A 26,890-nucleotide genomic window follows, 5' to 3' on the forward strand; every position below is an offset into this window, starting at 1 on the left:
CAGTATGAAAAGATATTTTGGGGTTGTCATAAGTAATGGTGTTGCGTGACTTTCCTTGAAGGGTAGTCAAACAGATAGACCCTTTTTGGTATAAATTCCTGCTTGTGCAGGAAAGGGTAACTGTTATGTCACTCAGAATGACTTTGTTTTTATGATTATGTTCTCCATCGTAGAAAAAAGAGGTGGTCTTACCACACGTGTGAAACTAGAAAGAGAAAAAATAAAGAAATCATTGTAATTCTTCTAAAGTTGGTAAAAAAGGGACGTATCTAAGATACCCTTCCGGGTAATTACATTAGAAAAACACTAATCTGACGTGGCATGGACACGGAATCATAGATCTATTTTATTGGGATATACAACTGTACATTTTTAATGGGTATTTGTAATTGTATATGCTGAGGAAACAGATTATGATTCTGTGGTGCCACCACGTTAGAATAGTATTGATCGAGTGAAGACTTTCTAATTAGAATTTCGTAATCAAAGGATCTCAAGATGACACGTACTTTCCATATTTTCAAAGTTCAACTAAATAAAAGGTCAATTGATCAAGATGACCTCTACCTCTTAGAAATTTTTTGATCCATCATCAATACTTTTTCCATTTCTTGATGGGAAAAAAATGTTGGTAGTTAATTTCAAGTCGTTGGGTTCAACTAATGCCCTAAAATTGACATTCTTACTAATACTCTTTACAGGACAGTGCACAGAATCATAGATCTTTTTCTTCGGGATACACAAGGAAAAGATATATGGTTCTGTTCACATACCGTATTAAGAGCATCGATTTATTAGTGGGCTTAAATATATTGAGATTGCCCTATTATTTCGTCATCAAAGAAACAAATAACCGTATTATTTTCAGAATGATGATACACACCTCTTGACTTCTATCTTTCAAGACAGGACGACCAATCAAAAATGAATAATGATGAATGCACATAATTTTTAGTACGCAACTGACGTGGTAGGGGCAGAAAATCGCATAACTTTTTCCTATGCATCCCGAAGAAAAAGATTTGTGGTTCTGTACTCGTGCCATGTCAACCTCGTACTAATTGCGTGCATTCATCAGGATTGATCGAAAATAGCTTAAATGTACTTACCTTGAATCTTAAGTTTGTGAAGAAAAATCAACGAGATTTTTGACTTAAATCAGAATGACATTTTTATTTTTTATTTTATGTTAAATAATAATCTCTCAAATAAGATTAAGGTCAAATGGGTATGTATGTCACCTATTAGAAAATAGTGGAGTTTCTCGAATATTCGTCAAAACTCGAAGGGGTATGTCTAAATCAACAAACTATTGTGGAGGGGAAAGTTTAAAGTAAAGGGAACTTTTATTTCTCCACGGATTTCCCCAAAGATGAAAAAGAAATTTTTTAATGGGCCCATAACTTTAGTTGGGGTGGGGTGTCAAAGTAAGACAACTTTTATTCCCACACAAGCTTTCCATCAATAGTCTTGCAAATATGTCTAGATCAACCTACCCATTTTGTCGAGGAGAAGCTTTAAAATAAGAGAACTTCTATTCACATTATCACACACCAACTATATAATTGGATTGATGTATAGTCCGCATTCGACTTTGTCTTCTTCAAATGCAACGAAGGGAGGGAAAGTGACAAATAGAGAAGAAAAACTTTTAAAAAGGGAGAAAAATGAGAGCGAAAATTAAGGAGAACATAGAGAAAAGAATATACAAACGGATTCTTAAATTTTATTTTTCTAAATTTGACTAAAAGAATTAATTACACAACCATCACAAGTGTTTACAGTGAACCGTTGATTTTTCTCGATAATACAATACTTATATCTCGAAGAAAATATCTATGATTCTGCGCACACCACCACGTATTGTAGAAGAAAGGTAGTTTAGCATTTTTCATAATCATAATAGATCCAAAAAGAAAAAAGATAAGTTAAGAATAAGTGGACGACTTTAGTAGATCCATTTCGAATAATGGATCGAAAAGTGACAGCATGTCACTTGAAAATTTTAAAATTTCTCCATCTCTTCTAAAGAATGTAAAAAACAAGAACCGTGATAAATTGATGCGGAAAAACATATGTGACTGATGTGACAAAGGCATAGAATCATGGATCTTTTTCTTTGAGATACACAAGGAAAAGATCAATGGTTTTGTGTCTTTGCCACATCAGTTCCGTATATTTTGCCATATTAAATTATCATTAATCAAAAAATAAATAAAAATCTTCTGGGAAGAGTAATAGAGTTTATTTATTTATTTATTCCTTTTAAATTTATATTAATATAAATTTTTAAATTTTCATTTTGGTGTGTTATATGCAGAAGTTGGTGTTCCATAAAGTAAACCACAATCGAGTTCTGCCGTACAACTCACACGCACGCTTCACTTCACTATATTGTACCAATTGGTTTCTCCCCTATGCGTTGTGCGTTGGTTGACTTTTCTTAAAGCCCAAAAAAAAAAAAAAAAAAAATCTCTGTCTTCTCTTCTCTTCTCTCCACACTTCACAGAAGAAAGCCGCGAACAAAATAAATAAAAGAAAAAAAAAAAACTAAGCGAATTCAGTCTAAAACGAAGAGCGAGAGAGGGTCCGGACACGGTTCCCGTGCCCGCTCCCACCTCTGATCCGCCTAGGGTTTTCTCTCTGTCTTCTGCAACTCTATCTCTCTCTCAGTTCTGCAATTCTATCTCTCTCTGTCTCTAGAATCGTGGATCGATGGGTTCGAAGCCATGGTTGTATCCAGCTCCAACGTACCAAGCAGTGGAAACGAGTTGGGAAACAGACGAGGACGCTCCCGGTCCGCGTTGCAGTCACACACTCACTGCTATCGGCGCCTCCAAATCTCAGGGAACTCGTCTCATTCTCTTTGGTGGTGCCACCGCCATTGAAGGCGGCGCTTCCTCCTCTGCTCCTGGAATCAGTTACTTTTTTCTCTCTACATCTCTCTCTTTCTCTCTTTACTTCCATTTAATTTTGCTAAAGTTCGATTCTTTGTTTATGTTTTACAGGATTGGCTGGTGTTACTAATTCTGTTCATTGTTACGATGTTCTTACAAGGAAATGGACCAGGCAAGTGTTCCTCAATTGTTGGAGATCTATCTTCTTGAAACCCTAATTTTGACTATAATTGGAGAATTATAGTTTTTTTTTTTTTTGTTTAAAATTTTTGTAGGATTCGACCTGCTGGAGATCCACCTTCACCTAGGGCTGCTCATGCTGCAACTACTGTTGGTACTATGGTTGTATTTCAGGTGAATTACAAAAATTATTTGTTTAATTCATTTTATTTATTTATTTATGTCAAACTTTTAAATTTTTAAATTTTTTTTTCTTTCTTCACTTAATGTGTTTGATGCAATCTTGCTAGGGCGGCATAGGTCCTGCTGGGCATTCCACCGACGATCTTTACGTGCTCGACATGACCAATGAAAAATTCAAATGGCATAGGTGAGATTGAATTACTGAATTACAATTTTTGATATATATTTAAAATTAAAATATTTTTTTGGTAGTATAATTTTGTTTTTCTTCAATGTAATTATAGAGTGGTCGTTCAAGGAGCGGGTCCTGGGCCTCGTTATGGGCATGCGATGGACTTGGTTGCTCAAAGATATCTTGTTACTGTCAGCGGCAATGATGGTGAGGACATGAGTTTTTTCATCCTTGTTACAGTCCCATAAATGACTTATATTACTCTCACTGTTAGAATGATGGCCATCACATAAGAATTATGGAGAGTAAGTGTGTGAGCTCATTCATGGTTCCTAGCCTACGTGAATTTGATTGTGGTCCAAAATGATATATAGGCAATATAAGCTGTGATAGAGTAGATGCCTTAGTTAAATTCATATTTTCTTTGTGTCGAAACTGATATTATTGAAGAACAAAGCAAATACTAATGGGTTTTGTTTACATGTGCCCTAATTGAGTTAAGGTGCATTAAATACACCTCCGAACTTTATTTTCCTACCAAAAATGCATTCAAAAAATTATTTTTCCACTAAAAATACCCTCAAATGTTTATTTCCAAGGTGTATTTAATGCATCTTAGGTCAACTGCGGAAAACCTTCTCAATTCAATTGCCGATTTTTGAGCCTATCTCGCTAGTTCAAGCCCTCTTATGGGTCTTTGTACTAGTTCTGCTTTCACATGCTCTTTAACTTGCCCTGATCCGCCGTCCAATCCACATACATTCATTCCACTCGGTAAATATGGCTTAGCTGGCTCTCTGCCCGCCTCTCTATTATTGATAGACTCAGTAAGTAGGGCTGGCAATGGAACGTTTTGGTACCGGATTAGTATCAAACCGCTATCTATCCGAATTCTTACTCTATTATCCAGATCCGATCTCATCAGATTAATATATCCTTTAATTGAATCCGATCCGCTTAAGAATTTGTCTAGTCCAAAATCGATCTGAACCGATCCAAATTCATGGATTACAAAAAAAATGGGTATGGGGGTAAATACCTAGGGTTTGGGATGGAAGGAGAGATGGGGAAAAGATCTTAGTTGGTGTTCTAAGTATAGGGTTGGAAAGATCTCCACAATGGTGAAGAGTGAAGATGCTCAGACAATATTTGCGCACACAGAGAGAGACCTTGGTGATTGGGTCCTGGGAGTGTAGCTACACTCAGCTTGAGAAAGTTGGGCCAGAGTCAACCAGGCTTCCACTCTTCCTCCTCCTTTTCTGATGGTGATGGCGATGATTTGAATTAACCCCAATCTGATTCAAAATTTAATCGGTTTTTAAAATTTTGACCAGTATCCGATCTGAAAATTCAAAATCTTGATCCAAACCCTATTTTTTTGGATCGGATCGGTTCAGATTCTGGATAAAAGTTGGATCATTGCCAGCCTTATCGGTAGGCTAAGTAAGTAATTCCTTTTTAACAAATCCAATACTAAATAAGTAGCAAAAGATGCTAAATTGCTAATGAAAGGAAACACATAAAAGCTGCCATTAAGTCAAGTGAGGTAGTAGTACAACGGGAATGAGTTTATATCTCTAGTAGGCACCTTTGCAACTTGAAAGCCCCGCCACAAATTGACTGCTCCAAGCACATGGTGAAATTATATAACTGGGGAAGCAGTTTTTTTCCTAGCTTAACCTTAATAATCAACCCAAAGTTCAATTCTTTAGGAAAGAGCTTTGATTTGAAGTTTTAGCGCTTGAACCATTTGAGAACGAGAAAAAGCAAGATGGCAAAGTGTTCCTTGTACCAACCTCTATAATGCAATTTTCATACGCCCTTTGAATGTCTGAAAGAATGAGGTTTGAGCAAAGCCATGGGTCTGGATCCAATGCTTTTCTTTAATGGATTGATTGGATTCTATGGTTTGTTTTATTTTCCTGTAGTGTAAAGTGTGGAAAGCTTATGGTTCAGAATCATTGATCGAGGTGTGGTCCTGTAAGACATGGGCCAAAAATTAATGGATCCAGTTTGCCAACCAAACGATGTCTTCTTCTCTATGTGTCATTGTTATGTGCCTAATTGTAGGGATGAGAGTAGAGTAGTTTTGAGTACATATGATGTATAGAATATATTCTTAATAAGTAGTATAATAGTTAAAATAGGTTGGGTGCATGAGATCATAATCTATATTGTGGGAGAAGTTGAGCTGTGGGTAGTTTGGAGAAGTAGGTAGTTAGGGTAGTTGTTTCTCTTGTATTTAAATTTATTGTGAGATTAATGAAAATATCTAGAGAGAAATTATTATTAAGATCCTATTGGATTTTGGAGATTCACCATCTTGAATTGGTGGCTTAGGAGGTCCGATCTCCCTCAAACGAGATCAATCTCAATCTTTTTCTTCTTTTTATTATTTTTTATGATCCAATTTAACTGGGTACGTAACAGTCATGCATATATTACTTGTCCTTGCGGGTTTGAGGTTTTTGTTTTGTATTAGATTAAAAGATGCATAATGGTTTATCTTTCTAATCTTTTATAGGTAAGAGAGTGCTGTCAGATGCATGGGCTTTGGACACTGCACAGAAACCCTACAGATGGCAGAAACTCAATCCAGTAGGCGACAGACCTTCTCCTAGAATGTGAGATTCTATTCTTTTTCTTTACTGCTGCGAATTTGCTTTGCACTGAACTTAAAGGTGTAGCTGTGTTCTAGTTTCTGTGCAGGACACAAATGATTTTTTATGTGGAAATTCTGTTTTAGTTTAAATAAAGAGTAATGATTTTGTGGGGTGGACTTGATACCTTCTTGACATCACTAATCCACTCATCCATTTGATAGAGGACCTTCAAGATTGGTCATGAGACTGCACTTTTCCCCAACAAATATTTGTTATTGAACTGACTGACATCACTCACAACATAGGATATATCTGGACATGTGATCGTCAAGTAGATTAGTTTCCCAACTAGTCTTCTATGTTAGTATGAATGATGTAGTGTAAAAGATGATTATCCTTAAATAAATGATAATTCAGAATGAGGATTGGTGAGTATGTCGGTAATTTTTGTTTATTTAATATCTGCAATGCCTTATATCTCAAATTTTGAACTAATAAATGAACACAGAGATGAAACAAACTAAATCTTATCCACATACTCTTTTTTTTTTGCAGTTGTGGTTATGAGCATCCTTCTCAATGACTGGCCTCATATCTTACATTTTTTTTTTTCCGGGTTTTTTGGTTCAATTTCAATTTTCAATGGAGAACAATCATATGTGGATGTATTGTTCATGTCTTTTGGTTTATTAGTTAAGTTCTTGTGCAGTCTGGAAAGTGGCTTCTTAGGATTTTCTAACTTATGTAGCTTCCTCAATCCTACCTTATCAACTTCACTCCACTGTCGTTTTGTTTGTTAGATGGAACAATTTGGCCTAGTGCCTTCTTTCTATTTCATTGAACTGCTATTGCAGGCTTATTTTCTTATACAATTGTTCATGATTTTGAGGGCCCTGATTACTGCCTTATGATCTCAATGCAAACCCATTGCAGTTTTCTACTTGATTAGTCTATATGAAGCTAATATTATTCCACATAAATTTGTAGGTATGCAACAGCTAGTGCTCGCTCAGATGGAATGCTTTTACTTTGTGGTGGAAGAGACACTTCGGGCACGGTATGATCTACTCTCTTTTGGATCTGCAATAGTCAATTGAAAGTAATATACATTTTTTTGATGGGTAAAGTTGTATACATTTTGGCTAGCACCAAAGGTTTAATAGCAGCGTATTCTTTTTCCAAGAACTCCTTTATATGTGTTTGAGCTGGGGTTTCATTTTCGCAGCTTTACACTCACTATATACCATTTACCTTGCTATTGGACCATCTATAATTATACGTTGCTGTTTTTCGCATATAAACCAAGTTTGGGTGCTGCTACTAGGCAATGTTTTTAAAATGTGAAGACATGGGGGAGGTGCTTCACTTATCTGAATCCTGGTGCATAAGCCTCATGAGAACACATTAAGTAACTAAAAATATGAATATGAATTGGATAAATTCAAAAAATAAATATGAAAAATATAGGAATTGATTTTTAATGGGGAAGCAGGTTATTGGTCAATACTTGGTGCTTGAAGGTGGGTTTTGAACCCAGGCTGTGGTATCAAAACACTCACATACCTTACCAACTTAGCAAGCTGGTACCTTCAATGGCAGTAATTTTGAAATATTACAAAGGGGTGAAATTCAACCTGATAAAAATTTACTTCTTGATTTGCTGAAATTCTTGTGCGACATTTTTTTGTATATCACGTGTTGCAGTTGCAAATTGCACTTTGCTATCACTTATCAATTTGTGCCATTTAAATAATCTTTTAACATTGGTTTCTTAATCTAAGCACATGCATGGGTTAATCATGATGTTCTGGGGTGGCAAATTCTTGTACCAGCTGCCAACCTGATGCAATCCTCTTCCTTTACCTGGGCTTGGGAATGTATAGGAACGTCTATCTTCACTCCCTATTCTGACATACCATAGTCAACTGTTCCACCTTTCAATATCTCAGTTATCTAATAGGTGGATGAACAACTCATCCTTGATGCATTGAGACATGTTTTGTCTGATTTTAATTCGTTGATCCTCCATAACAGAAGGCGTGGCTCTGGACATAGTGAATGGTGGCACAAGATTCGTTTAGCAAACCCCAAATCCTTGGGATAAGGCTTTGATTCATTAATCTTTGATTTCGATTTGTTTCAATCAAAATCATAATACATTTGATGCAACCCTCCATGAGTTGATCAACTCACCCTTACGTTGTTTAAACTGATCCCACCCATGAATTTTTTTCCAATCCAACCCTTCAAGCCATTGACCATTTTGATCTGATCATCCAGTTATTTTGCATAATAGTTACATTGCAACTCCATTTTTTTACCTAATTCTCTTCTGCATTGGTAGAAATAAAGATCCACAATTTTTTTCATGAAAGACCGGAATGAGTTGTGGAACCAAGCTATAGATAAAAAGAGGATTTCCACTTGTTTGTTGCCAGATTACCGAAGTCCTTGAACCTCTTCCTCAATCATTGGAGAGTGATTTTTTTATCACGGTGCTCATTGGCTCTCTAGTGTGTGCCACATCAAGCATAGCAAGGGTAGTTCTGTAAATTGGGGATGCCATTCACTACATACCGGCCCATGTGATTGGTGGATCCCGGATACTGTGAGCAAAGTCTTTTTCATCATTGGACAAGAATCAATGACTGAAACAGGGGGGTGGGGGTTCCTGTATCAAGAGAGGGGTCCTTCCCAATTACTGCTGTCAATGAGCACTGGCCACCAGAGGCTCAGTGTGCAAATTTCTTGCCACCTAATATTTTGTGGGCGATTCTCTCCCTTGAGTTATACAGTTAGGTTTTTTGCAGTTGTGGGCTTGTGGCCTGTCTCATTTTCTCTCTTGGACATGGGTGTGGGTTGATTGAACCAGACATGCCGTTTTAGATGGAGTCTCTATGTCCAACTCGTATAGGGTACTGGTACTTTGAAAACATTGTATCCATGAAGTGAACAATTCAGGAATGAATTCTGTTTGGTTACCAACTTCCTTATTATTAATATTTACTATTTATAAGCTTTGCATAATAGAATTGGAAAATTGTGTTTTGGTGGATATTTAATGTCAAGATACATGTGTTTCTTCTCCAAATAGGCAACTCATGTTTGTTTTTTTAATTAACCTTGCATTTCTACCTCTTTTTGGGTACCATAGCTTCGTATTAGACATTTAATTGTGTGTAATTTTTTTTTTCAGCCGCTAGCAGATGCTTATGGGCTACTCATGCATAGGAATGGCCAGTGGGAGTGGACTCTTGCACCTGGGGTGTCTCCTTCACCAAGGTATCAACATGCAGCGGTAAGTGAAAGTTGTGCACCGTGATTTCCTTAATTCATCTCATTGGATCTACAAATTGAGTGGGGAACTTTTATTAATCTTTTAAGATTCATTACCATCTATTCAAAACATTTGCTGCTTTCTTGTTTTTCACATTCCTTGCTATTTCTGTTAGATCCTCTCTTTTTGACTTCTCTATCAATGAACTAAACATTGCTAGTTAGCAGGTCTTCGTTGGTGCTCGATTGCATGTTACTGGGGGTGTCCGCAGAGGAGGCCGGGCAATAGAAGGTGAAGCTGCTGTTGCAGGTAAGTTAATGGATTTTATTGTATTGTTTTTATAAGTCGAATAGTTTAAAATTTTTCTGTTTTGAACCCCCCCCCCCTCCCAACAGTATTATTTCTTTTTGGCAGTACTGGATACTGCTGCTGGAGTATGGTTGGATAGAAATGGGATTGTGACTTCTGCTCGCACAAGCAAAGCTCCCGTCGAGTTTGATGTTTCATTAGAGTGTATGCGTCGTGGCCGCCATGCGTCTGCATCTGTTGGAGTTAGGATATATATTCATGGTGGTCTCAGAGGAGGTAAGAACTTCTTAACTATAGAGTTAAAAATACTTACGTTTATTTGAAATACAAATATAGTAGAGATGGCTTTAGCACAGAGACTGCAATTGTTAATCTAATCTCCCCATTGTAAACAAACTGCTGATCTTTGTTTATTTATTTATTGTTGATTGGTAAAGATGAATTACATTAATAAAAGGAACCAAATATATGTACAAATTATCATTGGTGATCTAGATGAGCACACAAGAGAGCCTAGACAAAAGATAATCACACAAGAGAGAAAACCAACACAAGCAAAAGATTCAACCACAAAACCAAAGGAGAGTTAACAACTCAAAAAGGGAAAATCCCATTTAAAGATGAAGTCGTCGAAATGGTAGTCCTAGAAGTCCTGCAAAATTGACGTCCAAGAGTAAAGATACGCATTGATTTTTGATATTATATTATAGCCTCACTTGATTCATAGTTCAATAAAAATCATTTCTTCCTGCCATATGACCTAGCACACACCATTCTGAATCATACACCAGAGAGTTTTCCTTTTAGTGGAGAAGCCTTTGACGTGCCAACCCTCAAAAAGGAATGGACCCTGGACCAGGTTAGATCCAAGCTGCCAGACATCACACTGCATCCAAACACCCCCAAGACCATTTGATACTCTAACCAGTCACTCAACTGTATAGTCTTGCTGAAATACAAGAGTATCTTACCAGGCCAACCACGTTGTCAGGATGAAATCGAGCCACTAGTTTAGATTATGAGCGCACAAAGTATACGCTGGAGAATAAAAAATGGTTGTACGGATTTTAATTTTATTTTAAAAGGTCTGTTGACATCAATGTTGCTACTAATGTGATGGTATCCATTCTGTTTTCCACTCTATTTTGTGTGTCAGCAATCAATTAGCTTAGCCTTGCTATTTTGCTGCATACTTGTTGTCATCTTTCCCCTTGTTTTGTTGCCTAATAATTGGGTTATTTTATGCAGATATGCTGCTTGATGATCTTGTCATTGCGGAAAATTCCCCATTTCAGTCTGAAATTAATTCTCCTATTCCAACTTCGGATAGACCCCCTACTGTACCGACTTCAACAACTAATCAACCTAGTTTCAGTTCATATGCTTCACCAAATTCAGATAGCAGGTCGGACTCGAGGTTTTATATATTTTTTACTTTCTTTTCCGGAATTGTTTGACTCAAAATTCAGTCTTTCAAAAGGTAACTAACAGTTTTTTTTTTTTATTTATCTTTTTCAGTCTGGATGACAAGTCTATTGAGAAATTAGTGGAGGCGTCAGCTGCTGAAGCTGAGGCAGTTAGTGCTTGCTGGCAAGCCGCAAGGGCGGCAAACCAGACATCATCTGAAGTTCCCGTAGAAGGAACATCTGTTTCGAACAACAACATCCATGTCCCAGAAACCTCCTCAGATGGCAGTGACACCGAGGCAGATGTCCGGCTTCACCCTAGAGCCGTATGTGCTTTTGCCTCTCTTTGCATAATTAGGGTTTCAATCATTTCAAGTTAAAAATCCTTACTGATTCTGATGTTACAGGTAGTTGTTGCTAAAGAGACTATTGGTAATTTGGGAGGGTTGGTAAGGCAACTATCCTTGGACCAATTTGAAAATGAGAGTAGACGAATGAGTCCCTTGAACAGCGACCCAACATATCCTACGAAAAAATATTTCACCAGACAGAAGTCCCCCCAGGGTTTGCACAAGAAGGCAATAACCATCAGAGATCTGGTTTCATATATATATATATTAAATAATAATTTTAAGTGTGGTGAGGTCCAATATTACTTCTTTTGTTGCAGATTATTTCTTTATTGCTCAGGCCTCGGAACTGGAAAGCTCCTACCAATAGGAATTCGTTTTTGGATCCTTATGAAGTGGGTGAACTTTGTTACGCCGCTGAGCAGATCTTTATGCAGGAGCCGACAGTTTTGCAATTGAAGGCTCCAGTTAAAGTATTTGGTGATCTTCATGGACAGTTTGGTGATTTGATGCGCTTATTTGATGAATATGGATTTCCTTCTCCTGCTGGAGACATAACGTAAGTGTCAGTCTGTTATTTTGTTTATTTTCAAAACCCAGCCTTCTCACTCAAATCTTTGAAAAAATGAAACCCAAACAGGTTTGTCTGCTCAGACAGAATAGCAGAAAATTCCATTAGTTAAAAAAGTTATATTACAATTCCAATCTCAATCACAAACTCATCAATGTCATTCACATCTGTATCAACCCCACTCCACTTGACATATATCTATATCATCCCAGTTTAAATAAACTCTCTACAAGACTAAAAATAGTTTAGACTAGTTTAAACCAACGCCCCCCTCCCCCCCCAAAAAAAAAAAAAATCCAACACACACACAAACTAAATATTGAATGTCAGCCTTTGTTGCACCACTATGAGCCCACACTTCCTTTTATGAGGGAAAAAATATGATGTAATTTCTTGCCCCTGCATCACGACATCTAGAGAGTTTTGTCATGGCCAATGGGGTGGCTGACACAGTCAGGGCTGTTGTCATAACTTGGTAGAGATAACAAGAGTACCTAGTGTCTTTGTTTTGGACCACCGACCTGAAGTGATACAAACATGGTTATTCATCTTAGCCTGGTGTACTTAGGTATACATTTTTTGTGTTGGGTTGTTCATTATCCAGATTAAATTAACGTGAGCAAGAACGATCAAGACCTGACTCATGGCGAGATAAAGCCAAGAATAAAAACAAGTCATTTAGATTGCAAATTGTTGTGCAAACCCTGGAAGAAAATTGTAGAATGGAAAGAAGCCTGCCTCACCTTTTATAGAACCCTTTCTTCAATGTGAATTGTTGTCTTAAAATGATCCTACCTGTTCAATGTAAGAATCACTGTTGCTCCTCATTTAGCTTGCAGTGTCCAAATGAAAGTTATTAATTTGGCGATTAAGGCATCAATTGAATGATCTATATCATTGGCTTACATATAAGCAAGATTATAGTGACAAACAATAATCTGCCGTTCATTTAGAATTTACTAGTGTAGGTTTAAGGAACACTAAATATTCCATCATTGAAAATAAAAAAAAGATTGCTTCCCATAAAGGGGTTAGAAAAAAAAGGTAGCACTACCAGATTGCTTGTGGCCAAAAAAGACTCTGGTTGGACTCCCAACCCAATGATCTTTTGTAGCATTAATAAAGTCTGGAAACATGATCTAAAAAGAGGTTGTTGGTCGAAGGGTTAAGATCCCAGTTTTCCTAAGTTTTGGGTCTCAAGCAATCAAGTTCTAATCTGTCCATTGGATATCCGGATGAATCTCTGGGTGAAACACGTTTATATGTATGACCAGTCCAGGTGCAATATTCATTCACCTCAATTTAAATTGTCCAAATTGTGTTCCACAGAAGATTTCATGGACCAAATTTCAGCCCAGTGGTCCTAGCCATCCAACTGATTATATTCTCCTTGGATGGCTGGAAATGCATGGGCAAGATTTTGAGGAAGCTTTGGACCAATCCAGACCTGTCTGAAATAGACTATAGGACTGCTCCAGATTGATCCTGTTTAGTCATATGAGGATCTTGACCTAGTCCAGGATCTTGAACTGGATTGGGTGATCCAATGAAATCTCGAGACTTGAAATCAGGATGGCCGAGATTTTGGTGGTAGTGAGTGTATGCCTGCTGTCTAATATGGGCAGACTGAGGAAAGTTGACATCTTCAGGGACCAACCAACTTGCTTTAGTTAACTTTGACCCATACCATTGTAGTTAACTTTGACTTTAGGGTATGGTCACTGACAGGATCCATTATTCTTGTTCCAAGCAATTTATTATCAGGATAATCTGAGATCTTGATCTCTAGACCTCTAGACTGAGATGTTACAAGACAAACTGAGGCAATGGTGAGGCAAACAACCAATATTCATTCAGCTCGTCACGGGATTGAGATTTCTCAGCTGAGACACTCCAAGATGAACTAATCTTTGAACCATGATTATTAGAATTGGTGGATGTGTTCCATGAGCTGAAGCGAGAGCTGACATGCCTGCTACAACTATATGTCTTCTTTTTTTACTTCTCTTTTCTTCGATAGGTAAATTGATTTCATTAGAAAAAGTGGAAAATAAACATAAAAGGAGGTTGAGGAGGCTGTCCTAAAGTTAAAAAACCAAAATCAAAACAATGTCCAAATACAGCTTAGGAACAGCCTACCCACCAGGACTCTTCACTACCAACAAAATCCCAACTAAACATAAAGTCTTCAGGAAAAGGAAACCCCTAAATTCCTTATACAACTTAGACCGGAATAAGGCCAAAAATTGATTATGCCTTCGTTAACCTCAGTCTCCTTTCCCTCGTAGACCCGTCTATTCCTTTCCTTCTAAATTCCCTCAGTAACGATCTGAAGGAAAGTGAACTACAACTTTGGTAGAGAATGAAAACTGATTTAGGAAAGACCCACTCAATGTGCAAGAGAATGGTGAGATTAGAGCAAATGATTCTTTAAAAAATGTTGTGAATAATATTATGATCCTCAGATTCGTTACTGGCTTTGCAAAGCGAACACAAATTCTCAATGGGGATATTCCAAGCCTCTCTTGATAACCATAATTAGGTACCTTTGCTTCAGCTTTTCGTGTGTCCTCTTTTCTCCTCGGATCATATTAGATCATTAATTTAGGAGCTAATGGGCACATGGATGGTAAGTTTATGACTTCTTTTTTCCCCGTTCTTTCTTTATGAAGTGAAACAATAATTCTCATTGATCTTAATGTTTGTACTGTATATTTTCTTAATAACTTAGGAACCATTCTACATGGTGGAAGGCTTTGGGCTGTTTCTTCAGTTGTCATTATAAATTAAGAATTTAATGAAAATCTGGTATTCCTTGCCCTGAAATTATTGTTTATCAATATTAAATTTGGTGTTCTCAGGTATATTGACTATTTGTTTTTGGGAGATTATGTTGACCGTGGACAGCACAGCTTGGAAACTATAACCTTACTTCTAGCTCTCAAGGCAAGTTCACATTTCAAGGAACTTAAAGAGTTGACCTAGTTTCATATTGTCTCTACTGAGCTTTCTTTGTTTACTGCATTGGCTCTTTGTTCTGATTTTGCAGATTGAGTATCCTGAGAATGTTCACTTGATAAGAGGAAATCATGAAGCTGCCGACATAAATGCTCTTTTTGGTTTTCGTCTTGAATGCATTGAGAGAATGGTATGGATGAATATGCACAACTTCCTGAGTTCAAAGTTAGTGGTAATAATCATTGTTCAAAGTTTAGTTCTGTTTCGGAATGATTCAGTGGAAATATTTCTGTTCCAGTTGAGACCGAAACTAAATTGATCCCGGAACATTCAATATTTTGGGAATATTTCGGATAGTCTTGGAAGGTCTCAGAATGATTTGATTGAGACCATCTCAGTTTTTCTCCTGACCAAAACATTGTCCCGACTCCCAAGGAAAGAGTTTAAACCTTGGTCTTAAAGAAAGATGTGTTTGCAGGGAGAGAAAGATGGTATATGGGCGTGGACTCGGTTCAATCAACTTTTCAACTATCTCCCACTTGCTGCACTTATTGAGAAAAAAATTATTTGCATGCATGGTGGCATTGGGAGGTCCATACACTCTGTAGAACAAATAGAGAAACTTGAGAGGCCGATAACTATGGATGCTGGATCCATTATTCTCATGGACCTTCTATGGTATGCTCTATCCATCTTTGTTTGTACTCTTTGTTTGTACACAAGTGTTTTAACTACAAATTTCTTTTATACTGTACAGGTCAGATCCCACGGAAAATGATAGCATAGAGGGATTGAGACCAAATGCTAGGGGGCCTGGCCTTGTCACTTTTGGGGTATGTGTGTTTCTTAAATTATGACATACCTTCATTCTCTTTTTCATCAATTTCTATGTTACATATGCTGGTGCAAAGGTTACAAGATGCACAGGCTTGATTAACGGGATTATCAAATAAATGACTTTTGTAGAGGCTATGTTTTGTTTTGTGCAACTATTGGTCATTTGGTTAGTTTCGGTAACCTTGATTTATCGGCAGGCTTTATGATAATCAGCTGTCTTAGTTTAAATGTTTAACTTCTTTCCATGGAATAAATTACTATATTTTATTTTAAAGAATTTCTCCATTTTTTGACATATAATTATTTTTACTTTTCAAAAAAAAAAAAAAAGAATTTCTCCATTTTCTAGAAAAATATTTGAGCACTTCTACCATGATTTGCTGATGTGCATTAAATTATACTTCTGTTGGTTCTTCTAAAGTTCTAATATGTATAGTTCTCTAATGCGTTCCTTCCTTAATTAGCTCTTTCTTTCTTTTCTTTATGTTTGTTCCAATGTTGCACGAATACGGTTTCATTTTTGTAGTTTTTAAGTAGAACTTTGCCTACATATATGCTTGTGAAACCCTATTACAAATTATCGTTGTTGCTGCAGCCGGACCGGGTTACAGACTTCTGTAAGAGAAACAAATTGCAGCTTATTATAAGAGCTCATGAATGTGTTATGGATGGGTTTGAACGGTTTGCTCAGGGACAGTTGATTACTTTATTTTCTGCAACCAATTACTGTGGTAAGTAAAAGTTGGGATTTCTGTTCCCTTTCTTACTCTTCATGTTTTCATTACTACGTTTCCATGCTAAGCTAACAACTGCATCAGGGACGGCGAACAATGCCGGGGCAATATTGGTCGTTGGAAGAGGATTGGTTGTGGTTCCTAAATTGATTCATCCCTTACCGCCTCCCCTTCAGTCGCCTGAGACATCTCCAGAACGTGGCTTAGATGAGACATGGATGCAGGTGAGATTCAGTGGAAATTTATATATTGCCCAGCTCATCAGATTTCTTTGCTCATCCCTTACCTCCTCTGTTCATGTTTGGGGTCCTTGCAGGAGCTTAACATTCAAAGACCTCCTACTCCAACTCGGGGTCGGCCACAACCCGATCATGACCGAAGCTCACTTGCATATATTTGATGTTGATCCCTCCTGTGTTTCAGTTTTAACACCTTATCATGGTGCTTCTGGTCCAACTGATCTGGAATCATATGTGCCTCCAGCAATCATAATCATTCTAGATTTGACATCAAGCAGAAAATTGGGCACCATATAATTGTAGCTGTATTGTACCTTACACAGTCAACTATACAAGTGCAAGGAAGCTGAGGTCGTGCCTAGTGTACACAATTACATGAGAATGACTGAAGATCAAGTATTAGATGAAAAATGATGGTTTCCTCAAACCAAGCCGGGATGTCAGTGAAGCATATTCTGCCGACTGAGACAGATAGCTTGTTTGTACAATGAAGTCACCCTCTTAGCTCTTGTGTGCTGTAATGTACATTTGTGTATTTTTTTGTTTTAATTTTATTAAGTTATGGTGGTTTGGAAGTATTGGTTTTAAGCGAAGCTAAATTTGCAACTCTGGCATTGCTAAACAAAACGAATGGCTGTACTGCGGGATCATTTGGAAAATAAGCTTGAGCAAGTAGTGTTGGGTAGAATTTGATGTTGGGGGAATGAAACTGAATGTAAGAATTGTTTGCATGAAAATTTTAGGGTTTGCAGTTGTGCTTCCATTTACTTATAATTTTCAGATTATTTTGTGTGTTCTTGCTTAGTCTTACAAGAAACTAGATTTTTATTTGTTATCTTACATTCATTTCAACTGCAAAGAGCAGATATAGCAAATTAGATTCTGAGAGCATTTGCACAAGTCTTCCTGGAATATTAATTAGCCCTGATTCGGGCTTCAAAATATCGATTCTTTGGATTCTGATATTCTATTATTTTTCTTGTGAATCATAATATATTACATGTTGCATTTTTGGTGCAAGGTCATGGTCTGACAATAAAATACAACGGTTGTCTCCCCAATCTTTATTTCCTACATGGTGAGGGGTTTTGGAGTTTTGGATTCAATCTCACACCCATATTGTTGTCTCCTCTTTTTAAGAATAACTCTTCAACTTTATTATTTTTCTTCTCTTACCCGCCCCCCCCCCCCTTCTTTTTTAATGATGCCCCATCCTTTTCCACTAATTAATAACCCCTCCAACTTTAGAGAGCTGCTATTGGCACCCAAAGTTTTACTTTTTACACCCTAATTTCTTAAATTATTTATCACATCCCAATTAACGATTAAAACACACTATTCAAACATTACAAAAGTTTGGCTCCAATTATTATTATCTCAACATTTAAAAAAAAAAATTATAACTCATTCAAACAATTTCAGTAGTATTTTGCAATTATGATTAGGCTCATATAGAATCTCAAACTCAAAAGAGAGAAATTTAGCAAAAACACCCTAACTTTTTCTTATTCTCAATCATTCACTTATTTTCCCTATTTTTAATTGGGGTGTAATAAGTAAAAGTTGGAGTGACAATAGCAGCTCTCCAACATTATTGTCTTTCCATAATATTTTGAGGAGGCTTGTGTTTGGTGGTAATAAAAAAAAAATGGTTTGTTTCTGTAAAATCAACTTTGGAAATAAAATCCAATGTATAACTAAAACTTCCAAAAGTCTCACAAAGCTACAAAATGAAGTACTGGACAATTGATGTCAATGGGGCAAATAAATGGAGGAAAGAAAAAACATTAAAAAAAAAAAAAAGAACAAGTGTAGCAGTAGCTTTCGTTACATTTATCTTTCCTCTCATGTATGAATAAAACAAAATATTTTGATCTATTTCTAGACTTGGTTTGGTAGTTTTGGTTTATTCCTAAATGCATGCTTTCTGCAGCGCTCGAAAATGCTGTCATATATCAGATCAAACTGCACTCCTGCTCTCTCCCGATTCACGATGAACAATATGTGATCACCTTCAACAATCTTGTAGTACCTGTATTCAATCAGACACATCACCCACACAATCTATTTTAGCTTAAAAACCAAAAGTCTAAACTGGTCAAAAAAGCATCCCATAATTTTAGTTGATGGTTTTCTTATTGGCTTAAGGAGTTCTAGGACGATTTGTGATCTGATTCTTGAAAGATCTGAAAATATATTAGTATCTTGGACCATGTACTACTAACAAGTGATTTTTGATTAGATTGTTTCATTGGACAATCTCATTAAAATGGTGAAATACATCATGAATTTCTATTTAAAGTAGTGTGGAAATAACCATTCTGTCCAAAGTGTTTTCTTTATGTCTATGGCCATGGTTGACGAAATATCAACGATTGATCATCTTTGAAAGCAAAATAGGGTTGGGCATTCTGAATAGGTGGGGAAGATGTAAATCACTTATTCATTGCTCCTTCTATGGTGAGTTTGGCAAGTTTTCCTTCTTTCATTCAGAACATATGGTGATTTCCGTCTGTGTCTAAAATCTATTTGTGGATGACATACCAAGACATGTGCTTCATTGAACAAATGGTTGCCTTGAAATCTAACCCCTTTTGTGCATTAGCGGCATCTTTGAAGCCAAGGAGTCAAATGTTGAAGCTACATCTAGAAGGTAAAGGATACCATGTTCTATTGTGCATCAATCAATCGTGAATGAGAGGCATTTGCTTCAAAGATTTAGTTTTTAAATGGAGTAGATTGTTCCATAGTTTTCTTTCTTGTTTATTTGGTGGGTGGGGGTATTTTGTTTCATTCCATGGGATGCTCTCATATTGATTTTGTTTCATTGCAACTCTTTGTTCCATTCAAATAAAACACATTTACTGATTAAAACAATGATGATGATGAGATGACGATGATGGTAGCAGCATTGAGTGGCATGGCATCATCTACATTAACAAGGTCGGGGAGACTTATGAGGATGACTTTTCAATGATAGTGATGAGACTTCGCACTAATAAAAGCTTGGAATTCTAAAATTATTATGCCATGTATTGAGCAATTGCAAATGGCAATGGTGGTGGCGAAAGAAAACAAACCAGATTCCCGGTTGCAAAGGCTGGCATTCGGAGTCATTTACGACGAAACGGCCAGGGTGTTCCATCGGGATACGAGGGTGGGTCATGGATATAGTGTTGAGTGCTCCATCATTGTCATACCAATCCTCATCCCTGCAAATATTTCAATAGAGGTGTGGCCCGTTAGTGACATTGAAGAAAAACCTCCGTGAAAAATGTTTTATCTCAAGGTCATGACATAGTCAAGGAAGCATACTCACTTGTACCCTTTATAAGGAGGTGACACATCACGAGGGTGTTTCCATTGGCTCATCTGCAAGACCCGTATGAAAAGTAATGGGTGGATCCCTAATATGCCAGAAGGGACCGTGATCCCCATTATCTTCCTAGTCCTTCTAGTAGCATAACTAAAGTAGAATGTGTTTGGGAACGTGTTGATATGGGAGTTGAGTCGCATGGACCCTTGAATCGTAAGATCTGGGAGGATCCAATCTCCCGATGCGAATGGTCCCGTATTGCCCAAGAGGCAATCCACGAGACCTGAAACACCAACTTTCTTCCACGTAATGTTGAAATGGTCGAATCCAAAATTATAGTATGCCTTCAACCATGGAATGTCAAGCCAATCATAGATTGTGACGCCTAAGCGACAAAGCTGAAGCAGACTTATAGGTTTCATGGATCTTCCATCTTCGGGTCTGAAACAAAAATTGAACTTTAGAATTTTTTTTAATGAAAACCCACTAGAAATAAAATCGAAAATTAAAAATTGAACTCACTGCATTCCATCTAAGTAGGTTCTCGTGGTCCCATTTAATGCGCCGGACAAGGAAGTAATGCTCAATATCCAATTCTCAGAAGTGGTCTCATACCCCTTGAAAGCCTAAAATTATATTGAAATATATCTATCAAGACCCATAAACCCAATCTTTTTATAGGATTTGAGCTTCAAAATGAACTAACCTTGTCAGCTAGCATTTGCTGCAACAAGCGAACCACTTGGGCTCCGGCCGAATGTCCAACAAAGTGAATTGGGTGATCTTCATCCCATTCAGGATAGTTCCCTTAATTCCAATCAAACCCACCAAAAGATAAAAAAATTAAACATATTATGAAACAATTGTAATTAAATTTGCACAAAAAGATTAATAATGGGTAGGTGTTTGATCTTCCTACCTTGCTTGTAAATCCTCCCAAATTGCAAATGCCCACAAATCTTGCTGTGTTCTTCTCCATAATCCACTTGTCCACCTTTCAAATAATAAAACAATTCTCTAGCCCTGAAACCTACAACCCTTAAGATTTGCAACAAAAACAGAACAAAAACAGAGAGAATTCAAGTACCCACCTATCATATATGCTGGTTAAGGAACCCAAATCAGGAACGAGAACCCGTTCGTCCTTCTTCTCCGCTCCGGCGAAATACGACAAACCTCCCAACCTCTGCAAACAAGAAAATACCCAAAATTCCATTAAAATGAAGCAAAAAAAATCAATCTGAAAACCTAAAAGGGTTTATCAAATTGAGGGAAAAATGAGAACCCAATTGAGGAAATTAAGATTATAAGGATCATACCCCTTTGCCAAAACCAAATATCCCATGAACTAAGACAATTGGAGGCAACCCATCAAAATTTTGTGTGCTTTTAGGTTCCTCAACTCTCACTCTAATACTCATATTGGATCTAAAACATTCATTAAGAGATTGTGACATATCTGATGCCACAGCTGTGCTGAATATGTAAAGCCCATATATCAAATGCACAACAGTGCTCACAAACAGCTCTGATAATCTAAGAATCATTGGGTCTCTCTCTCTCTCTCTAGAGAGAGGGACTCTTCTACAAAACCAAACAACCACTCCTCTCTCTCTCACCAAAAGAAAGAAGAGAGGCTCTTCTACAAAACCCAACAACCACTACTCTCTCTTTCTCTCTCTCAACACACACAACTCACAATCCTTTCTATCAAAAAAGGGTGGAAGCCATTGTTTTAGCTTTTTTTTTTTTCACTACTCATAAGCAAACAGAACCTTTGCAGTGTAAAAGCTGGTTAGATGATGCCACGTGTCCTTATAATAGCCTCTCCCACAAGTCATAAGTGATTATGGGACCAACGACATGGGACCCACTTAGGACCTAAATCCAAAATAACTAGATATCTTATAACAGTAGACAATAAAAGCTGGAAAGTTCCCCACTAACGTGTCCAACATAATTACTTCCTACCCATTGAAAATTCTCCCCACCAATGGAGCAGCAATGTTTGATGTTTGATGATCCATCACTCATCTTGATATGCCACGTGTTATATTATTTTGAATCCATTTAATGCTTGAAATTTGGATGAGAAAAATGCTTAAGGACATCATGGGTGACATTAGTGTGCACAGAACTATAAATGCTTCTCACTCGTGTCTCAATGACAAGCATCTATGGCTCTAACACACATTCACGTCAACAATATCAAGATGCTTCTCACACATGTCTCAATGATAAGTATATATGGTTTTGACACACTTTCACATCAACAATGTCCCCCGCAACACGACTCTTTGGATAAGTTATGGATCCAAAACATTGGCTTGTTATTGAGATCGACAAAAGAAAAATGTTTAAGTCAATGACTACAAATCACCAATCAAATATATTTGTTGTGGGTCTATAACAGGGACCAGGGGAGCCAGAACCCATACTATGTGTAACTTGCTATTTTTTTATGAATGGCATATCAAAATTTGCAGTTTAATTAGTATAGCAGACATTTTCCTTCTCTCATTTAGACATCACTTACTCTCCACGTTTTAGTGAATATTTGAGATGCCAAACTTTGTTTTCGCATGACTTTGATCTTCTTTCATATACCAACTTAAAGTAGTCTAAATGCTCTCCTTTTCTTTCTCTTTGTTAAAAACTTATGGTTGTAAATATTTTGATCGCTTTTCAACCTTTAAACCTCAAGCAAGAGATATAATTTTCGAGGAAGTAATAGAAGAAGATGAATTTTTTCATATAAAAATCAAGGATTTTCGACAAAGAGAACAACGACGACGGTAAATGAATTAAAAATATTTAACCGTAGGTTGAATATCTTTATGACGAGATATTTTTAAAAGGAAATTAAAAGATTTTTATTATTAGTATAGATTGAAAATGAGGACATTTAAGTTATTTTCTATCAGCCTACGAAAAAAGACATCGACTAATGGAATATGTCATCAGTTTGAAAATACAAATATCTCAAATACTCATCGAAACGTGGATGGATAAGTTAAAAGAATCAGAACGAGACCCAGAGTGTCCCATTCCTATTCTTTAAAATACATCAGACTCTTAACCAAGTTGTTTTTTTTTTAAGCACGTGACATGATATGTTTAGTCTCCAATCAAAATGTGTCACATAGACACTATATGTTGCTATAGGAATGGGGCATCGCTCTAGATCACGACTCATAATGAAATCACCTTTGTTTTCATTATTTTCATTAGCACATGAATTGTATTGACCAACTAGAAGTAGACATATGATTCGGTGTGCCCGTCAAATCTTTACCTAACTAACTCACTTTAATTATAATTTGACATTTTATATTTAAATATCTTGTTATGTTTCTTGATTATGGTATTATCTTACTTTTCTTAAAAAGATTATTAAACATAGCTAAATGGCAATCGATGTGGGCCAGTGATCAAGAAGCCTATTTGTTTGATTAGAATATCATCGCCTCAACATCAAAAGTTTATTTAAAATTTTCTGTGTTGGTGGAAAGAAACCTATCATAGGGAAAATTGGTTGGAAAATCTTTTTTTCTGAAAAATATGATTTGAGATGGAGGTGCATTTTCAAGAGAAAAAGACTTTTGAGGAATTAGTTTTTCCCTCCTTTCTTATGGAGAAAATATTCTCTAACTTGATCTCTAAAGAAAATGATTTTCTAGTTAAAGTGGGAAGATCTCATCTTAGTCTCTCATGATTACCCCACTCCCAAAAGCATAAAATGGAAGTGAAAATGAATTTTCATAGAAAATGATTGTGGATTTTTCCTAGAATATGAATTCCCGTCAAATGTGATTTTCCTAGAGAAAAATGTTTTCCAATTCCACCCCTTACAAAAATTATTTTCCCATTTCCTAATGTTAATCTCACATGACCACTCACACACACTCCAATACTTTTCCTGACATTTTCTTAGGTCATTTTTTTTTTCAAGAATTCAAATCTTCATGACCAGTTTCCTAAGGAATTCATATTTTCTCGAAGACAAATTCCCCACAATCAAACATTGGCAAACATTTTCTTAAAAAAAAAGGGACTATTTTCTCGATTAAATTTTCAATAATTTGATTTTCCTAAGAAAAAATTTTCTCTAAAATTATACACACCCTTAATTAACATCCATCTTGAATTATCTACACTAACCTAGAATTATGAGAGCTATTCCTATTATTAGTCCTCCATAAGGTGTCCATGGGGCAAGAGTGGTACGCCCAAATTTCTCGGGCCCACCGATTGGATCACGATTTCAAATCAAATTGCAGATCAAGTGATGGTGTGCACAAGGAATGATACAACCATGCCACACCTCAACTCACCCCACGACCCATAAAAAAAAAAAAAAAAAAGTTTCCTGACTCACCGACCACGTTTTCTGCCCAGTAGTGGAAAATATTTCCTATCCTGGAAACTTCTAGACATATTAAATTTTGACCTAAAACCGTGTGGTGCTCCTCTATGGGTTTACTTTTACTTTTATATTCATCTTTTTCCACGTGGAAAGTAAGCTATCAACATTCAAAAGTCATATAAGGACTACAACTATGAGAGAATTAGTCACTAAAGGGTCATTAAAAAATTATGATTTATGTGAAATTTAATATAAAAAAATTTAATTCAAAAAATTTTAAATAAATAATCTAGTATTATATGATACTAGAATGTGGCATGTGATCCTAAATATATCAATAGGGCTTCTTCGTATTTACAAATATTGATTAAAGGATTTTTTGAATATTATAAAATAAAAAGGATATTTTTATAATTTAAAAAAATTAATGAACGCAATTTCTTGATTTTTAATTAAAATTATCCTGATTGTATTAAGTTTAAATGTAAAGATGGATTTGTTTGTGGGATTCGAATTCTCTCATTATAATAGCATTTAAAATATTAATTAAGATAATCTTTTTTTGGAAGGTGAGGTAGTTTTGAAATTAGAATAATGTTGAAGTGACCTCAAAGATTGACCTCATTTCGGACTTGGCCTGACGTGGAGGTGTGTGTGAATCATATATATTTTTAAATGAGTTCATTTCAGAATGACTTTCGTAACATAACAAAAAGACACATTGTTGAAGTTACCACGTCGCAATAGAATCACATTGATCATTATTAAAAATAAATTCTACAAAACACTAATTAATCTAATTTAAATTAAATTCTTAAAACAAATAGAGTCCTAATCTAATCCATCGGCCCTCCCCCTCTAATGGTGGTAGAGTCTGTGAAGACACTAACATAAATGACGTGCATTGTAACTTTATTTATTTTGACGAAAATTAAATGTGATATGAGGACAATTTTGGAATGTGAGGAATATTTTTTAAAGATTTTTTTTGGGTGTCTAACCATACTGTAGAGGATATTTTTCGTAAAACATCAGGGAGTGACACAAGGTACATTAAGATTATAAATGGAGGGAGGGCTGTCGAGATTTTGTTTTCGAGACATCATTAAACAGGAAGGTTGGATGATAGTAAGACCCAGAATAACAGAAGAACGGACCACGAAAGCTAAGAGAACATGGGAATCCCCCCAAAAATCAAGGATTCGATTGTAGCAAAAACATGAATCGGGCACTAAAAAGTAGGGGTGCAACTTGGTTCGGTTTGGAGGTCAAATTGGAACCGAACCAACATAGGTCGGTTCCAATAAATAAGAGCCAGAACCGAATCAAATTATATTGGAACCAAACCAATCCAAATCGAATTAAATTTGATTTGGTTTGGTTCGGTTCAACGGATTGCTATTATTCTATAAATTGTAAGTAATATTTTTTAATGAAAATACAAACATAAAATTTCATGCAATAAATCACAAATCTATCAATAAAAAGTTGTTAGTTTATTTATAAAAGATTACTAATCTATGTCCTAACTCCAAAAATAAATCATAATAATTATTATATACATATATATTTATTAATTTTATAGGGGTTCGGTTCTTGGTGGTTCAGCTCTATACAAGTTTGATCTGATAACCAAATCAAATTGATCGGTTCTCCATTTTTGTAACCCGGAACTGAACAACAACTTGTTCTAAATCAAACCAAACCACCCCAAAACTATCGGTTTTCAATTTGAACTGGACCAGGTGCTAAAAAGATACGTAATTATTTCTCTTAAAACTCTAGTCCACTTTTTGTACAAAGGTTCTGATTTAGTCGTCAAAGAGGTATTATTACAAGCATACCTAGGATCACAAGAGGAAGACATCAATCAATTAATCAATGAGAATCTTGAGGTATAGTGAAAAAAAACTTCAAAAAAATAAATAAATGCAAATATACGTATACAATTATATTCTCTTACGACACGTTGAGTGATTATTAGTCTTTCTTTAGTTATTTCTTACAAGCATCTCTAGGATTTTGCACAATATATTTATGAATGTTACATCGTTACGAGGGGTTATTATAATAATTATACAGTGGTGTCCAAAGGGATTATTTCATATTTTTTCGAGATAGATGACTCATCTTGGATACTTAAAATGAGTCACTGAGTGGTCAACAACTTTTACTACAATTATGGTGGTGGTCCAACAGTAAGGACCAATCACTGTTGTATTTGAAAATTTTAAAAGATTAAATGATCTCAACTGTTGATGAGTTAGCAACAAATTTATGGTTGCTAGTGGGTCACCCACATAAATTGTGTATAAGTTAGTTTTACTTAGCTTTCACAATTTGATTGCCTTCTCTACCATAGCAAGGGTGCTTTAGTCACACCCCTCCATGTTTTGATAAATATTTGAGATGTCCTCACATTTTCAAACTAATGACATACGCACCCCCTACGTCATTTTACTTGGGGTGACTAATGAGAAATAATCTAAATT

General features: G+C 36.2%; 2 protein-coding genes across 2 annotated transcripts; one reads left to right on the top strand and one right to left on the bottom strand.

Annotated features, from left to right (window-relative positions):
• Positions 1–2,475: 2,475 nt before the first annotated feature.
• BSL1 (BRI1 suppressor 1 (BSU1)-like 1) lies at positions 2,476–17,483 on the top strand. The gene is made up of 21 exons (XM_086428896.1): positions 2,476–2,920; positions 3,009–3,069; positions 3,173–3,251; positions 3,368–3,447; positions 3,545–3,639; positions 5,957–6,056; positions 7,023–7,092; positions 9,232–9,333; positions 9,540–9,621; positions 9,727–9,897; positions 10,870–11,026; positions 11,140–11,353; positions 11,435–11,605; positions 11,698–11,936; positions 14,810–14,894; positions 14,998–15,096; positions 15,385–15,584; positions 15,664–15,739; positions 16,339–16,474; positions 16,562–16,701; positions 16,794–17,483. Exons 1-21 carry the CDS (start codon positions 2,716–2,718, stop codon positions 16,875–16,877), a joined length of 2,646 nt encoding a protein of 881 aa, XP_086285022.1. The 5' UTR covers positions 2,476–2,715; the 3' UTR covers positions 16,878–17,483.
• Positions 17,484–18,368: 885 nt separating this feature from the next.
• On the bottom strand, positions 18,369–21,781 carry LOC147383304 (uncharacterized). Its single transcript, XM_086428897.1, has 8 exons — positions 21,352–21,781; positions 21,124–21,218; positions 20,952–21,055; positions 20,739–20,839; positions 20,555–20,658; positions 20,036–20,473; positions 19,797–19,928; positions 18,369–18,748 (listed from the first exon to the last, which is right to left on the bottom strand). The coding sequence occupies exons 1-8, from the start codon at positions 21,577–21,579 to the stop codon at positions 18,598–18,600; spliced, it is 1,353 nt and encodes a 450-aa protein (XP_086285023.1). The 5' UTR covers positions 21,580–21,781; the 3' UTR covers positions 18,369–18,597.
• Between the last annotated feature and the right edge of the window lie 5,109 nt (positions 21,782–26,890).

The sequence above is a fragment of the Akebia trifoliata genome, chromosome 16 (genome assembly GCF_017979445.1).
Source record: "Akebia trifoliata isolate Shusen 1 chromosome 16, ASM1797944v1, whole genome shotgun sequence".
Classification (NCBI taxonomy): Eukaryota; Viridiplantae; Streptophyta; class Magnoliopsida; order Ranunculales; family Lardizabalaceae; genus Akebia; species Akebia trifoliata.

Bases quoted from the DNA above. Each gene is read 5' to 3' on its own strand.
- BSL1 (XM_086428896.1), top strand. From the start codon at position 2,716: ATGGGTTCGAAGCCATGGTTGTATCCAGCTCCAACGTACCAAGCAGTG. The intron at 11,606-11,697 runs GCAATAACCATC...CTTTTGTTGCAG, and splicing joins CCCAGGGTTTGCACAAGAAG to ATTATTTCTTTATTGCTCAG. The intron at 15,097-15,384 runs GTATGGATGAAT...ATGTGTTTGCAG, and splicing joins TTGAATGCATTGAGAGAATG to GGAGAGAAAGATGGTATATG.
- LOC147383304 (XM_086428897.1), bottom strand. From the start codon at position 21,579: ATGATTCTTAGATTATCAGAGCTGTTTGTGAGCACTGTTGTGCATTTG. The intron at 21,056-21,123 runs GTGGGTACTTGA...TGTAGGTTTCAG, and splicing joins TTAACCAGCATATATGATAG to GGCTAGAGAATTGTTTTATT. The intron at 18,749-19,796 runs GTTTGTTTTCTT...GATTGAATACAG, and splicing joins CCTTTGCAACCGGGAATCTG to GTACTACAAGATTGTTGAAG.